The sequence below is a fragment of the Kogia breviceps genome, chromosome 17, assembly GCF_026419965.1.
Source record: "Kogia breviceps isolate mKogBre1 chromosome 17, mKogBre1 haplotype 1, whole genome shotgun sequence".
Lineage (NCBI taxonomy): Eukaryota > Metazoa > Chordata > Mammalia > Artiodactyla > Physeteridae > Kogia > Kogia breviceps.
In genome coordinates this window covers 53,970,858-53,985,026 of record NC_081326.1, presented here as the reverse complement: position 1 = coordinate 53,985,026, position 14,169 = coordinate 53,970,858, and the positions used below count along the sequence as shown (strand labels likewise).

The window sequence follows — 14,169 nt, the reverse complement described above, 5'->3', positions numbered from 1 at the left end:
TAACTGCCATTTATTGAAGGCCTACTGTATATCAAGTACAGTATGTTCTGTTTTACAAACTTTGTTTAATGTAATACCTACTTCAGCCTTAGGAATTATGAATTATAAACACTCTTTTATAGTTGAGACTTCCCCAAAATAATGTCACATTCCGTGACAGAGAGAGACTTAAACCGTATCTTTGCCTGTGCCCTTGTATTATCTTGTCTCACTAATATGATTAGCTTGGTATTAATATTAAAGCATCATTAATTTGTTCAGTTAAATATCATCAAAGCTTCATTTAATTCCAATACTAGTTATATTGGTGCAAATTGGCCAATACAGGGAACTGTGACTGGAGAAATACTAAGAAATTTAATCAGCTTCCAGATTTATTTTGAAGCAAAAAAATACAGACTTTATCATGGAAGATAAAATCGCATATACCAATCCATGCTTTCTGTATTTTTCCCCCAAGGAATTGACACAATATTTGTTACTTGTCAGATTTCAGAATTATCTTCCCTTACCATCACTATTTAAAACATGAGGTATATGTGCAACATCAAAGAACTTACTTAGAAGTTATGCTATTATATATCAGGTATTTGGCAGACAGAAGGTATTTCCTAAGTTGCAGACGTTTACTATGCAAATGCAGAATAGTGTGAAGTTTGAGCACTTGGATTGTCACATCAGGGAAGTCTGAGATTGAATTTAGTCCCATCACTTTTAGCCAAATAAACACAGACAAATTACTGGGCAAAGCATTTTTTAAAACTTAGAATTGAATATACTGATGTATCCACTAGAATGTTTTCAGTTTAAGTATGGGAAAGATATGGTTTAAATACTAAGGAAATGCATTATGTAGCACAGCATACTATCCAGAGGTATGCAAGTCTCAGGCATACAGTAAAAACAACCATCTCTTGGCTCTGGGCATCTCCATGTGTTTGCTTTGTCCTTAAACTACATATTGCAAGATGGTTGCAGTAGCTCTAGTCAGTACATCCAGATCCAGTCACCTCCAAAGCAGACTGATTCTTTGTGTTTCATTTGAGCTTTCCCGAAAGCACCCCACTCCCAGAAGATTGCTGCCTTCCACTGACTGACCAGAATTAAGTGACATAGTAAGATCTAACCTTATCTGTGACAAATGAAATGGAACTGCTAATATTGGCATAGACTCATTAGGACCCATTCCATGGAACTTGGTATGGGGCCAGCAGTCCCTAAAGCATGAGAATGTACATAGAAAGATACATAGCTGAACAAAATCAGTGTCTGAACAAAATCAATGTCCTGTTCATAAGAGAAAAGTCTGGAGTGAACAAGTAAGATGGCTGTTGGATAAGCAACCAAGAGTTCTGCCACAATCCACCCATTTTGTTATCAAATGTTCATCCAGATGCACAGTTCTTTCCCTACATTCACTTTGAAAAATGTTTACATGAAAAAATGCTGTCTTCATTAATAGAGAAGACCCAAAATCTTAGCCAGTTTCATACAACTCTAGTATCTCCAAGTATTGTGCTGGCTTCTCCATTATATCTAGATTTAGTTCCTCATTATCTAGAGACCTATAGCCAATGGACAGTTATCATCACATCCCAAATAAATGTGATATCCGTCATAGTTGAAACTTCAGAGGTCAGTCATTGGTTCATAGAACAATATCATATCCTGCTGGTTAAGAAGACTGGTGAAGAATGCCTTCGATGGAAGGGGATGAGTTCCTTGATGAGCCTGGAATGTAGCAGAACTCATTTTACCTCACTAGGACTTTACTTTGTCATAGTCGGGTATAGCTTCGGGTTCTGACTTGTGGGAAGATTTTTTTCTATTGGTTAATGCTGCTCTAGGACATCAGTGCTATTACATATTACAACTACTATTGCTTCTAAAACTGGATGTTTCTGCTGCTTTTGCCAGCCTCTGCCAGAATCCATGGTTTGGGGAGCTTAGGTTTCATGCCTACACCCTGGTTGCAGTTAATGATGATGAAGATAACATCTAACCATGCTGGGAAGTACACTATGCTTCCTACCAAACCTCCTAATTTTGCAAACACAAGGAGGATATTCAGCTTCTGAGTGGCCAGACTAATATATAAATGGACGCTACCTATAGTTTTAGGGTTAAAATGAAGCAGTGTAGTGCGGCACTGAGCCCAGGACTCACACAATATAAATATTTGCCAATTTATAAACAATTCATGGGTAAAAGATACAAAGCGTATAAATGGGGATTCCACATGACTTCATAAAACATAATGATGGAGAAGTCATGGGTTTAAACCCTCTGTGAATGATGGAGAGAATGATAATTATAAAACGTAGGTTCTATACCAGTTCTATCAAAATACCTTGTGAAAACCCATGTCTTAAGCCTTATGGGAAATGGGTCTACTAACCATTTAATATTTAATATTATTTACAGATTTCTCACTTCTGAAAAGCCAATGTTAATATGCATGAGATTAGTTGAGATTACTGTTAATTGATTACATTAGTAGCTAAATTTTTTAACATAACACTCAATTAGCAACATCATATAGTAATTTGGAATCAGCACTTTACAAGTGGAAGCCAAGAGTATGGCTTATTTGGTTAAAAAATTAAGACAATTATAAATTATTTTATATTTAGGGGCATATTTTATTATCACAGCTTTTTCTTCAACTGTCCTATGACCTAAATGCAGGGTTTTTCTTCCCACCCACAAATGATTAGGAACAAATACGAAAGGCAAAATGGATGATGTTCCTTTCTCTTCTAATATGCATTATATTCTTCCTATTTTCCTACTAAATGTTTCAGCCCTACTGCCAACTATATATGTAGAGAAAGTAGTTATATTACACTGATGAGTACTGTTTTTTTAATTACCTTTTCATTTCATTTTCATATTATACAAAGATAAAGGGATGGAAGGTGGCTATTTTCTCCTCCATGTTACAGGAGAATCTAGAAAAAGAAAATTTCACATCACACTCCTGATGTTACTTATTACATTTTTGTGTGAAAAAAATGTTTTTTTTGTTTTGTTTTGTTTTTACAAATTACTTTTATACATTCTACTGTTTTTATTTTTTTTACCTTTGGAAATATCTCAATGTACCATTTTTGAATTTTACTGTAATGCTTTACTTATGTTGACGTCTCCAGCTGAGGCCAAAGTAGTTTTTATTCTTTTTATGCATAGATTTTACTTCTAAAGAACCAGTCCAATAATGACATTTAAACTAAGCATACAAGAATCAAATTAAAATGAACGTGTTCTACAGATTCAGTCATACTATTTTAGCTTCTCATTCAGTGTCATTGAAACTGTTCAAGAATTATAAGTGTCTAAAATTTCAGTGACAGCTCAGTGGTTAAGTGCTTATCTGAAAGTATATGGATTAGTTAGCAATTAATTCATCACTTAATTTAAAATGAAATAGAGTTCTCATTGTTACATATATACATGCATGAACCTCAGTTACAATTCAGGCAAAATAAAATCTATCATTAAATTTTTTGAGACATGACTAAACAATAATGACTATCAAGGGTTTGGCATAGAAATAGCAATCAACCAGTCACTTATTAAATTCCTAGTTTGTATCTACTAGCCTATTAGACTTTTAAAGCCATTTAATAGGCGACATTCCCTAATTTTAAATGCAATGCACTCATGGCTCTATTGTGAAATGGCTTGGGGTAAAGTGGATCATGTCATTTCTCTTTTGAAAGGATGACAGTTGAAGTACTCTGAAAGGCCCTCCCACTGAAATACAAGAAACACATTTTTCAGTGCATTGTTAGTTCACAATAAAGAAAATCTATAAGACTATGCATGCATACCATACAAACACAAGTACAATTATGCATATATAATTAAAAGAAGAATTTTATGACTTGTTTGAACTTCCTTCTAGACCACTAAAACTTTCTCCATATCGGCAGTAAGGCTATTTCACTTTCTTATCATTCATATGTTCACTAGAGTAGCACTTTTAATTTCCTTCAAGAACAGTTTCTTTGCATTTACAACTGCAACTGATGCAACACGCCTACCTTTCGGCCTGTCTCGACTTTTGAAATGAATGCATTTCTCACTAAGCTTAATCATTTCTAGCTTTTGATTTAAAGTGTGGGAGGTGGGACTCCTCTTTACACTTGAACACTTAGAAGCCACTGTAGGGTCATTAGTTGAGCTAATTTCAATATTATTGTGTCTTACAGAATAGGGAGGCCCAAAGAGAGAGAAAGATGGGGGAACAGACTGTCAGTGGAGCACTTAGAACACACACAACATTTATCATTTAAATGTGCAGTCTTATGTGGGTGTGGATTGTGGCTCCCCAAAACCATTACAGAGAAACATCAAAAGTCACTGAACACAGATCACCATAATAAATATAATAATAATGAAAAAGTTTGAAATATTGTGAGAAGTATCAAAACATGACACAGCCACAAAGTATGCAAATGCTGTTTAAAAAATGGTGCTGATAGACTTACTTAACCACAGTTTTGCCACAAAACTTCAATTTGTAAAAAATACAATATCTGCCAGTCACAACAAAGCAAAGTACAATAAGGCAAAGTTTGCATGTAGTTGCTTCAATAAATGGTGCTTGTAAAATTGTATAGCCACATGCAGAAGAAAGAAATTTGATCCTTACTTGCATTGTATACAACGGTTAAATAAAAATGGATCAAAAACCTAAATTTAAGAGCTTAAACTATAAAATTCATAGAAGAAAACATAGAAAAAATTGTATGATATGGGATTTTGCAATGGTTTCTTAAATATGACACCAAAATCACAGGAAACAAAAAATAGGTAAACTGGACTTCATTACATTAAAACTTTGTGGCATCAAAGAACACTATCACAAGAGCAGAAAGACAATTCACATAATGGGAGAAAATATTTACAAATAATATATCTGATAGGGGATTAATATCTAGAATATATAAAGAGCTCTTACAACTCAACAACAATAAAACAAATGACTTAATTTTAAAAGGGGTAAAAGAGAAAAATTTTAAAAAGGGGTAAATGGCTTGAATAGACAGTTACCAAAAAAGATACACAAATGGTTAATAAGTACATGAAAAAATGCTCAACTTCATTAATTAGAGAGATGCAATTAAATCCACAGTAATATACCACTTTACACCTACCAGAATGAGTATGATAAAAACAAAACAGAAAATAACATGTGGTGAGGATATGGAGCAATTGGAACCCTCATGAATTGCTGGTGGAAATTTAAAATATTCAGAATATCTGGAAAGCAGCTTGGCAGTTCTTCAAAATGTTAAATATATGACCCAGTAATTTCACTCCTAGGTATATATACAATAATTGAAAATAGGAATTCAAATAAGTACTTTTACACCAATCTTCATAATAGCAATGTTCACCATAGATAAAAGATAGAAAAAGATAGAAACACCCTACTCTATCAATAGAGTAATGGTTAAACCAAATTAGGTGTTTACATACAATGGACTATTATTCAGCCATCAAAAGGAATGACGTTCTGATACACGCTATAATGTAGATGAACCTCAAAGACTTTGCTTAGTGAAGTAAATCAGACACAAAAAGGCAAATACTGTGTTATTCCACTTATATAAAATATCTAGAGTATGAAAATTTGTAGAGACAGAAACTATGTTGGAAGTAACCAGGAGATGGGGGAAAGAGGTAAATGGGGAGTTATTGTTATGGCTTAATGGTAACAGGGTTTTGGTTTGGAAAACTTTTGGAAAAAGATGGTGATGGTTGCATAGCATTGTGAATATATTGATAATTAACGCCACTGAATTGTACACTTAAAAATAGCTAAAATTGAGTTTTTAATATATATTATAGTTAGCACAATAAAAAATAGTAAACACAAATAGAGAAGACATATAATGTTAGAAATAGAAATAGGACAAGAGTACAGACAACATAGAAAGTGAATAATTATATGACAATAAATTTGAAAACTTTTTCAGCATTGACATGTTTCTAGGAAAATTAAAATAACTTTGAGTCAAGGGAAAAAAACAATAGAAATCCTGAAAAGGAACATAAATGACAAATAAACATGAAAAAATAACAATTACTAATGAAGAAAATGCAAAAAAATATCATTTTTTACACCCTCTAGATTGGTAGTAATAATGAAACCTAATGTACACAAGTTATAGGCATTTAAATTGGTAAAATAATTTCCAAATCATATGGCACAATATTATGAAATTTAATATTTGCTTTGTTATTATCCAGAAATTGCACTCATAAGTACATATATAAGCTAGTACTTGTACATTTGAACCAGAAAATATTTAATATTGGTTGTAACCATGTTGCTTATGATAGCAAAAAAATGGGAAGAACTTAATCTCTATTAACAGGCAGTTATTAATTGAGAATACTTATATTTAACTCAATGTAGAACAGGGAAACATTTACTTTTAAATTGTAGCCATGTAAAATTCAGTGTTTTTATATATTCTGCATTTAAACCTGACCAAAACAGTTGCTTTAATTAATGCAAATAAAAAATGATTTAAAAATCAAGAAATAAACATAATCAAAAATGTTTTTTTGTTATGAAGCTAAAAAGAGTCAGGGTATGAAATTCCTCATTTTCTTAAGAATTTATTTTTATGATACCAAAGTAACAATTATAAAAATTAGTTTTTAAATAATAATTTAAAAAATTTTAAAGCTTTTTTCCATTTATTCTCTAGTACTGTTGGTAACCTCAGCCATTCATTTTCTTTAACTGGTGTTGAATAATACTTTATTATAAATTATGAATAATACTTTATTATAAATTATTTTTGCTCTAGCCATGATTATATATAGGATGATATTTATGTAATTTCTTCTTATATGGATTCTTGATCATATTATTCTTTAATATTATATTTGGTTTCTAATTTAAGAACTGCAATTTAATTAAATATGAATTTTTACATAGATATATAAACAATAAATGAATGCATGAGTATATTTTGATAAGAATTAATATTAGGGCTTCCCTGGTGGTGCAGTGGTTGAGAGTCCACCTGTCGATGCAGGGGATACAGGTTCATGCCCCGGTCTGGGAAGACCCACATGCCGCAGAGCGGCTGGGCCCGTGAGCCATGGTTGCTGAGCCTGCGTGTCCAGAGCCTGTGCTCTGCAACGGGAGAGGCCACAGCAGTGAGAGGCCCGTGTACTGCAAAAAAAAAAAAAAAATAAAAATAATATTAATTTTTTTGTTATGGTATAATGTGTCTCCCAAAGAATTGTGCTCCTAGTTTTGCCAGCAAAATATGATATATATGAGGGATTCTGTTACCAAAGGATACACAAAAATAAACCTGATGTCTTTAAATTTAGTGATCTAGATTCACATTTAGCTCTAACATTTTTTAAGCTTTACTATTTCATGGAAATATTATACTCTGTGTTTTTCCATGCTAGCTTGTAAAAATATATGCAAATGTAACCACTCTTCAGGTACATATACTTTTTTATAAAGCCTTCTTAACTTAGATTTGCATTCACATTCCTCAAATAAGAGTGTCCTATAAACAGAAGCCATGCCATTTTATTGAAAAATTAGTACAGAAGATACAATAGAGTAAATAAAAATTATGTTATAATTATAATGATTGAATTTTAGGCATAGTCTCACATGATCTCCTGCCATAGTTTGAAATTCTTATACAGATAGCTATAGATCTATAGATATATAGTATGTCCACAGTGCATTTTAAATGTTTTTCTCCCATTGCTCTTTTGTTTGCTTTTATTATATAATGAAATATATTTGAAATGTTTGTTTCTGTTTATTGCTAGGTTATCCAGATAAATTTTGAAGAATTCGATCTGGAAATTGGCTATGACACCTTGACAATTGGTGACGGGAGCGAAGTTGGAGACCCAAGGACAGTGCTCCAAGTGTAAGTTCTCAATGTTTCTTTCTTGACTTAGCCTATTAGGTCTTTATAAAATTGTATGAAATTTTACTTTTTCTTTTCTTTCATTGATTCTTCCTACTATCACCAACAGAAGAAGCATGCATCATAGTTATGATCATCAACCTGCATATAGTATAGATCCCAGAGACAATAATAAAGACCTGATCATCAAGATCTGTAGTTGAGAGTTTATCAGTGGTTTGACATGAAGTAGTTAACAATGAATATTAGCTCTCAGAGTTGAGCTAATATACTTAAAAGGTTCTTAATGTGAACAAAAAGAATGAACATAAATTGAGAAAAGGGAAATGTTAGGAACTTACCGCCAAATCCTTGGCTATCCATTTCAATAATCTACCTCTGATAGTGGCAAGAAGAAATGTCCAGGGCAAGTTGTTTTTTTTTTTTTTTTTTTTTTTCTGTGATGAACCTCAAAAGGTTATGATATACTTTCTCTCCGTATTCCTTTCATAACTGTTTATTTGCAATACAGGCTTTATCAGTGAGGTGTTTCTCAAAAATGGGGTCTTTTGCATCACAATTACCTGGTGCACTTTTAAAATGTAGATTTCTGACCCCTCTCATTATGTCTATTAATGTTTGCTTTATATATTTAGGTGGTCCTATGTTGGGTGCATAGATATTTACAAATGCTATATCCTCTTGTTGGATTGATCCGTTTATCATTATGTGATGCTCTTCTTTGTTTTTTGTTACAGTCTTTATTTTAAAGTATATTTTATCTGATGTAAGTACTACTACCTCAGCTTTCTTTTTGTTTTTATTTGCATGAAATATCTTTTTTCATTCCTTCACTTTTAGTCTGTGTGTGTTTAGATCTGAAGTGAGTCTCTTATAAGCAGCATATAGATGTGTCTTGGGTTTTTTTGTTTGTTTCTTTAATGATTGTTTAATGATTTTCTTTAGTGTCATGTTTGGATTTTTTTTGTCTTTATTTTCTCTGTATCTATTGTAGGTTTTTGGTTTGTGGTTACCGTATGGTTCATATATAACTATTTATATATGGAAAAGTTTATTTTATGTTGATAGTCACTTAAGTTCAGATGCATTCTACAAATACTACATTTTTATTCCCTGCCTCCACATTTTATGTCTTTTACATCATGTTTTACATCTTTTTATTTTGTGTCCTCTCTTATTATTGTATAGGTTTTTTTTAAACTTTCATCATTTAACCTTCACACAGGTTTTATAAGTGATTGATCCACTACCATTACTATATATTTGCCTTTTCCAGTGAGAATTTTAGTTGCATGTGTTTTCTTATTAATTAGTGCCATTTCAGTTCAGCTTATAGAAGTCCCTTTAATATTTCTTGCAGGGCCAGTTTAGTGATGGTGAACTCCTTTAGATTTTGCTTGTCTGGGAAACTCTTTATCTCACTTTCAATTCTGAATGATAACCTTGCTGGATAGAGTATTCTTGGTTGTAAATTTTTGTTTGTTTGTTTTATTTTGTTTCAGCACTTTGAATATATCATGCTGCTCCATTCTGGTCTGCAAAGTTTCTGCTGAAAAAATTGCTTCCCTTATATTAACTAGTTGGTTTCCTCTTACTGCTTTTAGTACTCTCTCTTTAATTTTTGACATTTTACCTATAATGTGTCTCTTTGTAGGTCTCTTTGGAGTCATCTTGTTTGGGACTCTCTGTGCTTCCTGGATCTGGATGTCTGTTTCCTTTCTAGGATAGGGAAGTTTTCAGCCAGTATTTCTTCAAATACATTTGTTCCCCGTTCTCTCTTTCTTGTACTTCTGGGATCCCTATAAAGTAAATATCCTTGTGCTTGATGTTGTCCTAGAGGTCCTTAAGCTAACCATATTTAATTTTTTCCCCTTTTTGTTCTGATTGGGTGATTTCCATTACCCTGTCTTCCAGATTGCTAATCATTCTTCTGTATTATCTTATCTGCTATTGATTCCCTTTAGTGCATTTTTCATTTAATTTATGTTACTCATGTTATTTCATTCTTTAGCTGTGATTGATTCTTTCTTATCTTTTTTAAACTCTTTGTTGAAGTTCTCACTGTGTTCATTCATTCTTCTCCTGAGTTCAGTGAGCACTTTTATGACCATAATTTTGAATTCCTTACCAAATAATTTACTTATCTTCATATCATTAAGGTATTTTTTTTCTGATGTTTTATTTTTTCTTTTGTTTGGAGCATTTTATCTCCTCATTTTGCCTAATTCTCTGTGTCTGTTTCTATATATTAGTCAAAACTGCTACCTCTATCAGTCTTGAAGTAGTGACTTTGTGTAGGTGATGATCCTTCTCATTCAACCCTGCCCTAGCTCTTTGTTGTCTCTTAAATCTTTTTGGTTGTATATACTGCCTTATTTATTCCTGATTTGCCCCTGCTGTTCAGCATGTGCCAAGACCTGTCAGTGTTCAAAAGAAAGGAATTCAGTGATCACCTAGTTTCAGGCTGATTGCATGCCAGACCCTCAGGCAGAAACTTTTAAACTTTGCAAATATATATAGTCCTGAGGGGCTGCAGTTGTAATCCCTACTGGCCTCCAAACCTCTCCTCCTCTTTCCATTCCTTTTCTTTTTAATTTTAAAAGAAGTTCTCCTAGTACTGTTATTCCAGAATCTTTTAATAACACCAAGGATTTACCGTATGTGTACATTGTAGACCCAATACTATTCCATCTTAGTTGTTATCTTTTCAGGAAAAAAAAAAAAATCCCTTCTCTTCTTACTTATCTTTATGCACTCTTGACCTCAACTTCAACTTCTCTCCTCTACCTACTACATGGATATCATTGATCAACCACAATTTTGTTGTTTATCTCTGAGCCTACTACAATTCCACTTTGTGCTTCCTAAGATAATGATGGACAAAAGGCCAGAATTTTACATGTTCTGCATATTTGTTTATGTTGTTCAAATTATTTGTAACTCCACCCGCCTAAAAATACTCAGCATTTTTATCAGGATGATGTACCTGGTAGACATTGCACCACGTTAGACTAATACCTTTCAGAAAAAATATATAGTTCCTCCTAGATTTCTTTGTTCTTTTGTACCTGATAGTTTGGATTTCATTATAGTGTAATATTGTATTAGAAATTGACAGCCACAGAACTAATATGATCAGTAAGTATGTTTTTTAGTTGTTGTTTGGGAAGTGCAGTCATCCCTTGGTATCCACTGGGTATTGTTTCCAGGAACTGCCACATATATCACAATCTTCACATGCCCAAATCCTATAGTCAGCCCTCCATATCCATAGTTCTACATACATGGGTTCAACCAGCCATGGATTGTGTAGTACTATGGTATTTATTGGAAAAAAAATCCATGTATAAGTGGACCTGTACAGTTGAAACCCATGTTCTTCAAGGGTCAACTATACAGTGTTTTAAATATTGAAAATTACATATAAAAAATCTGAATTTGTTATTTCTTTCGACAGACTGGCAACACTAGGACTGGATTATCACATGGCAAAATTTTCTGGAACTCTCTTCTGCCCTCTTTAGAGAGCCCATAGGTTCTCATTGCCCTTCAACCTCATATCATTTTTCACTTGAGCATCTAAGAACCCTTGCATTGCCTGCCTGGGCCTATAGGCATGTGACACATGATACAACACAAAATTTGGTTTATTCCTTAAATTTATTATTTATTATTTTCTAAATAATACACATATTTGTTCCTTTACCTGACACTTTAGAAAAGCTGAAGTTTCTTGGGCATTAATGATGATATAGCAAATTTTGTAAGTGATCCTCACACATTCTGAGACCTATCTTTCTACATGTTTGTTTGATAGATCACATTATATGTACTTCAAAAAAGAAACTGTAAAACATGTATGTGATGGGACATATTTTCCTTTTTTCTGCTTAAGATAGAGGACTAGATTTCAGGTTTAGATTCTTCAAAGCATGGACGGGGTAAGGCAGGATAGCTAGTCAGTTGACTGAAGAATATTTCTTAAACATCTTTTTTACTGTATCTACCACTAAATAAAACTTAGTATTTCAGAATCTAATGAAATAATAGATGTCATCTTGTACAACTAATATCCCAGATCATAGATGCTATATACTCCTTTAGCCATTGCCTTAAAGAATCTGTGAGATAATTAATATCACAAAACTACAGGCAGAACAGTTATAGACATACAAATTTACAGTAATCTAATAAGACGTAGAAGGAAAATATCAAAATTATTATCTAAATACCCAATCATTAGAAATGGTAAGCATAAAAGAGTACATTTATTGGGATTAAGCAGTAATTTGTACAATCCCACATGCTAAAAGAAAAATAATATTATGTTTGAACCATATAATTTAATCTATTCTAATGTTAAAAAAATTATGTAGGCAATAATGAATTCTGATATACCTGTTGATATTTTCTTCATAGAACAAATTATTGTATTAATAACACAGAATGGTTATTATTATTTTCAAAAGAATACCAAGTTTCCAAATGGATTTCCCTATACTATCATATTAAAAGTTCACATTGAGTACTTCACCTCCAGTGGAAATAAAAATTAAAGCTTTATTCTGTGACCATCACTTTTTAGACTGTTCAATCATTGGATCTAAATTGGTCCCTTAGTGAGAGTGTGGGAGGGCTAAGAGAGAGTAAGAAAGATAATACATTATGTTTAAATAATCAGAAGACTATGAGATGAGTGCACGAGTGCACACACACACACACACACACACACACACACATATTTTTAGATGCAGACATCATAATCGTATATGTATTATGTTTTTGCAAAACTCAAAGCAAGAAGAATTAGGGCAATGATATTTACTATATAATTTTAAGTAGTAAGAGGAAAACCCCTTTATATTTTAAATATAGCCATACATTTTCTAAAAAAATGAACTCTTCGCTAATCACAAGAACCTCTTTGTAAACATGCCACAGTCCTTCACTTTCTGCACACCTTCTTCTTTTAAGAATTTTGACCTCAGTTGCTTCAAAAAGATCTAGTAAAATTTTTGTTAGTGCATTTTCTGTGCTTTTCACAATTCTTATCAAGTACAGATAATGTCTCTATTTCCTTTTATTTTGGAAGACAGGGTGAATAAATTTTTTAGGTGTTTTTTAAAATCCTTTGTTGTATGAATTGGATCAAGTAGCAGATGACATGAGAAGTATTGGATAATTAAATGAAAGAAATAGATTCACAACTGATTTTTTTCTTTTTTGAGGATGATCCCAAAGTTAGGTAGGCGACATAAGACCAGATAAAGAACAAATATGTTAATGAGAAGAGGTCTTATGACCTGAATGAACAGTCAAGTGGAAATAGCTGCATTTTACAGACTAAACTTCTGCTGCTGGTGTAATAAATGAAGAAAAAAAATTACATTTTTCCTTTTCTCACATTCCTGTCATCATATTGTCCCTAGTTTGAACAGTAGTTCTTTCATTACTTGTTATAATTCCTTCACTCTGAGAAGTTGTATTAATTTTGAAAAATCTGTGATTTTTTTATATTGGTCTGTCTGCAATCAGAAATGTGTTTCTTAAACATGCTTTTCTTCCTCAGAATACAATTACACATTTCTTAAAATATAACTTTCTTTTCCTTGAGTAAGGGTGACTACAACAGAACTTAGGTAGCACCCATCTCCTAGAGGTGTTCAAATAAAAGCTGTCTGACTAGCTAACAGATATTTTACAGACTTGAAGTTAGGTCAAATGTTCCTCTGAACTCTAACAGAACCTACTGGATTTGTATCTACCAAAGAAGCTGATATAAATTTGAGTGTACCTGAAACATATTTTTTAATGTTTAACTTTCTCAACGGCAGGCCTACTCATCTGGACATTTACAAGGCTCAGAGTAAGAATATAGACAGGATCTCACATATCAAATGTCTAAATGTTAAAAGTTATAAATTAAGCTACATATTGTTAAATACAATATGTTCCATCCTCCTACCTTGACAAATACACTTTCATGACAATCTAGAAGGACAAGTTTAAATTTAGAATTCTGGGACTTGTGTGGTTTTCATTTTTTTTTTTGTGGTACGTGGGCCTCTCACTGTTGTGCCCTCTCCTGTTGTGGAGCACAGGCTCAGTGGCTATGGCTCACATGCCCAGCCGCTCCGTGGCATGTGAGATCTTCCCAGACTGGGGCATGAACCCATGTCCCCTGCATCGGCAGGAGGATTCTCAACCACTGCACCACCAGGGAAGCCCTGTGTGATTT

At 32.9% G+C, this 14,169-nt stretch overlaps 1 protein-coding gene across 7 annotated transcripts in view; it reads left to right on the top strand.

The window, feature by feature from the left end:
• The window catches only part of CSMD3 (CUB and Sushi multiple domains 3), a 1,102,347-nt gene that overhangs the window by 543,372 nt on the left and 544,806 nt on the right, over nt 1–14,169 (top strand). For all 7 annotated transcript variants that reach the window (XM_059042775.2, XM_067017123.1, XM_067017122.1 and 4 more), the window contains one exon: nt 7,828–7,931. In XM_059042775.2, the coding sequence (XP_058898758.1) occupies nt 7,828–7,931 (104 nt within the window). The remainder of the gene's footprint in view (nt 1–7,827; nt 7,932–14,169) is intronic.